General features: G+C 43.3%; 1 protein-coding gene across 1 annotated transcript; it reads right to left on the minus strand.

Annotated features, from left to right (window-relative positions):
- Positions 1-624: 624 nt before the first annotated feature.
- Positions 625-1,548, minus strand: LOC121456928 (olfactory receptor 1361-like). Its single transcript, XM_041665479.1, has one exon. The coding sequence runs from the start codon at positions 1,546-1,548 to the stop codon at positions 625-627; it is 924 nt and encodes a 307-aa protein (XP_041521413.1).
- Positions 1,549-3,965: the final 2,417 nt, after the last annotated feature.

Below are 3,965 nucleotides of genomic sequence, written 5' to 3' on the forward strand. Positions count from 1 at the left end.
CTACCCAAGGCTTCCTTGTTCTTCCCAAGCATCCCTGAGAGTCATGCTACAGAACAAATCCCTTAAATGTTGGGTGGGAAGAGAAGGGTAGAGGTAGTGTTCTGAGCTGTAGAATATAGTAGAGGGACCCCAACATGAGACAAAGGGGAAGCACCAATATCTGAGTTACCAGAGGCTCTGAGAGTGGAGTACTCTATAACCAAGAACCTCTAGCTTCCCAGAAAGGTAAGTTAAACTTCCTGTGAGTCACTTGCTAAGCTAGCAAAAGCTTTCTTAAAGAGCACAGAGGCAGGGGATTTCATCTCTTAAAAGTTACTGATCACTGTGACAGTCAGGATCTTAGGACATATTAAAATAATACAAGTTCAGAATATTCCCAAACGTTCTCAGTTTTTCTTATCTGTGAAATGGACATCTTAGCATCTTCCCTTTGAAGAGATAAATTTCAGACTGTGTGATAGACAGCATTAGTCAGCATCTGAATCAAAATCTTGACAACAAACATCTGTCACATATCCTAAGGGCTATCATGCTAAGCACTGAACCTGTCTGGATCTCTGTTTACAAAAAAATGAAGAAATGCATGTCATCTGGGAGTCCTCTCAGCTCTAGAAATTTAAAATTCTAGGACCTGAGAATTATCTTCCTTAGGGCTGCTTTGATGTCACGATTCCTCAGGCTGTAGATGAAGGGGTTGGTCAAAGGGGTCACCACTGTGAAGATGACAGAGGCCACAGCATCCTGTAGTGAGTAGGAGGAAGAAGGTTGCAAATAAATTCCTAGGATTGCCCCGTAAAAAAGACAGACCACAGTGAGGTGGGAACCACAAGTGGACATGGCTTTTCTTATCCCCTGGGCTGAGGGCATCTTCAAGACCTTAGAGCTGATGTAAGCATAGGAAACAACAATGCATACAAACGGTGTCATAAATATCATTCCACCTTCAGTGAAGATTGTGACATCATTGATAAAGGTATCAGAACAAGAGAGTTTCAGGACAAGGTAGGGATCACAGAAGAAGTGGGGCACTGCATTGTGGGAACAGAAGGTGAGTCGAACCATGAGGAGAGTGTGCAAGAGAGCATTCAGGTTTGCGATGACCCATGATAGGGTCACCAGGAGGACACAGAGTCTGGGCCTCATCATCAGGGTGTAGTGAAGTGGGTGACAAATGGCCACATAGCGGTCATAGGCCATCACACTCAGGAGAAAACTGTCCAAGGTGACGAATGTGATCAAGAAGTAGATCTGGATCATACATTCTGTGTAAGAGATGGACTTGCTTCCCACCATGTGACTCACCAGAGCCTTGGGGACGGTGACTGAGGAAAAGCAGATGTCAACACTGGAGAGGTTGGCCAAGAAGAAGTACATGGGTGTGTGGAGATGAGGGTCACAGCTGACAGCCAGGATGATGAGAAGGTTCCCAGAGATGGTGACCATGTACATCCCCAAGAACATTCCAAAGACAAGCTCTTCTTGTTCTGACTCTTCAGAGATTCCCAGGAGGAGGAATTCTGTGACTGTCGTCTGATTGTCACCATCCATGTCTCTGGAGAAGAAAGTGAGATTCGTATACAGAAATCAGTCACCAACACTTGAAGAAAAGATGTAGTTTGGAAAATTTTACTCATTAGTTGAGAATTAACTGTTAGTAAATTCCCTTACAATGTATTTTTATAGCAAAGAGTGGTCCATTTTGAAAGGACAGAATTCTAATGTGTTTATTAATTCTGTTGTTTGCTTAGTGCCATACATCTGTACATTTTACACAATAGTTAACTCAGTCCAAGAATTGGCTACTACATTTAACTGTACAAATGAAAAAATTGAGGAGAGGACAGCTAGTTCTTTAGTAAAAAAGGTTGATCAAACAGTGAAAATTCAAAACAAGCTCATAGTCTTGTTCTCTCTGTTACACATATACATACAAGGACATGCATACTCACACTAGCACAAACACAAGCACACTTAGGTACGTGAACACACATATCATGCACAACACACACACACATACACAAGCACACACACGGATATCTTGTAGCACAGTCACGCACACAATTTTTGTTATATTAACTATTCTCTAACCAGGAAGTTCAGGACTTATATGATCCTCCTGCCTTAACATCCAGCCGGCTGGAACTATAGTCAGATACCCAGTTCCCAGCAATTTTTATGCTATATTAGCTACCATTTATTGAATTTTAATCAAATGAAAAGTCCCTACTAGTTGTCATGTATTATAAACCTGGTAGTTCTGTTGTGGCTTTTCTGTTTCATCACAACTGGAAAGACTAACATGCTTTGACAGACTTGTTTGGCAGATGGGCCTTTGCAATCTATTTGCTACTAGGATGTTTTCACTTCAGCTCACTCCTGAGACATTGTCCAGACCCTTGTGTGCAATGTTCCCCCCTCTCTGCACTGAGAAGAGGGGGGCATACAGATTCTAAGTGCATTGTTTTTCTGTTGGAGATAAAATGTTTTACAGGTGTATAAAACGCTGATTCATGTGCATCTCAAAGAAAATCCCCAGGCTAAGACATTTCCATGGTCAGCAGGTCAGGAAAACATCTGGACTGCAATGCCCATGGAGGGATGCAAGGCAATTACAGTTGAGAAGGGAGGAGAGTCACCCTGGGGTGGTCAGAGGCCTGTCTGGGGAAGGGGAGGAGAGGAGACAGGTGTCAGGAGAAATGGCCTGGCTGCAGGGACAGAACATGACATGGAAATTGATGACGTCGGTTACAGGATGCTAGTGTGGTCCAGACAGCGAGCTGACTGCTGTTGTAAGAGTGGAGCTAAGCACAGCACTGGGATGGGAATACAAGGTCACTTCCGGAGCGTTGCCATGGATGTAGACCAGCATGACAACAGCAACAGCAAAGAGCTAGAATGAGGGCTGGAGAGATGACTCAGTGGGTAGAGCACATGTCATGTAAGTGTGAAGACCTGAGTTCAAATCCCCAGAACTCACCTAAAATTCCACACCATAGCACATATCTTCTTTCTTAGTGCTTTTATGGTGAAGTGCTAAGCTGAAATTTGAATGAATGCTGTGGCACATGTACATCTACACTCATAAACATACATGCACACACAAGAACAGTAACACATGCACAGTATATAAAATTTAAAAAGCTGGAATATGCTTCCTGTGAGTCACAGAGTCAGGGGACTCTTGTAGAACCAGAGAGATAAGAAACAGAATGATCATAGATCATAAGGACGAATGAAAGGGCCCTTTGACTATAGTTGCTTATGTTCTAGAAGCCACATAGTTTGCTATCAATGAAATGGAAAAAGGAGTGCAATAGGATGTAAAGGCAACTTGTTTCAGTGGGGCAAGATCACACCTAAGGTTCAATCCTGTTATTCTGTGGTGTCTTACACTGTGCATCGAGAGATGGTGGACATTCAGAACGGTCAGTTGCCAAGAAGAATACTAACCTTTTATGGTTTAAGTTCTAGATGTACATGTTCCATAGGACCTCAGGGCATCATGTTAGGTCATGAATGGATGCCCCTCTTTTTGATCGGCTCTTCAACTCCAGCTTTTGGATTTCAGCTCCACTTGCACTAAAGCTTCCTTATGGAGACAGAATTCTACTGCCACCAATGTAAGAAGCAAGAACGTAACTGTGTGTCCCTTGTACTGGGTTGATGTCTGTGAGTTGGAGAACTGTCAGGTGTGTCTGAGATCCAGATGTGCAGGTATGTCTGCAACTCTGGGGGTTTGAGCCCCTCAACCTTAAAGGCTCCTTTGTCTCTGGACTCAGGTGAAGGCAACACTTAACTTCCCGGTTTCAGTAGCATCCAGGCACTCACACTAGAAACACCTTATAATACAACACACACTCAGAGGATGGACACGGAACAAATATGAGGACCAGGAAATAATAAGGACATTCTTTGTCTCAGTTTCTCTGTCTCTCTTTGTGTTTGTGTGTGTGTCTCTGTGTCTC

This window comes from Microtus oregoni, unplaced genomic scaffold, assembly GCF_018167655.1.
Source record: "Microtus oregoni isolate MIOR12 unplaced genomic scaffold, Mior012 000015F_ref0000493, whole genome shotgun sequence".
NCBI lineage: Eukaryota > Metazoa > Chordata > Mammalia > Rodentia > Cricetidae > Microtus > Microtus oregoni.

Coding starts and splice junctions, on each gene's coding strand:
- LOC121456928 (XM_041665479.1), bottom strand. CDS start 1,548: ATGGATGGTGACAATCAGACGACAGTCACAGAATTCCTCCTCCTGGGA.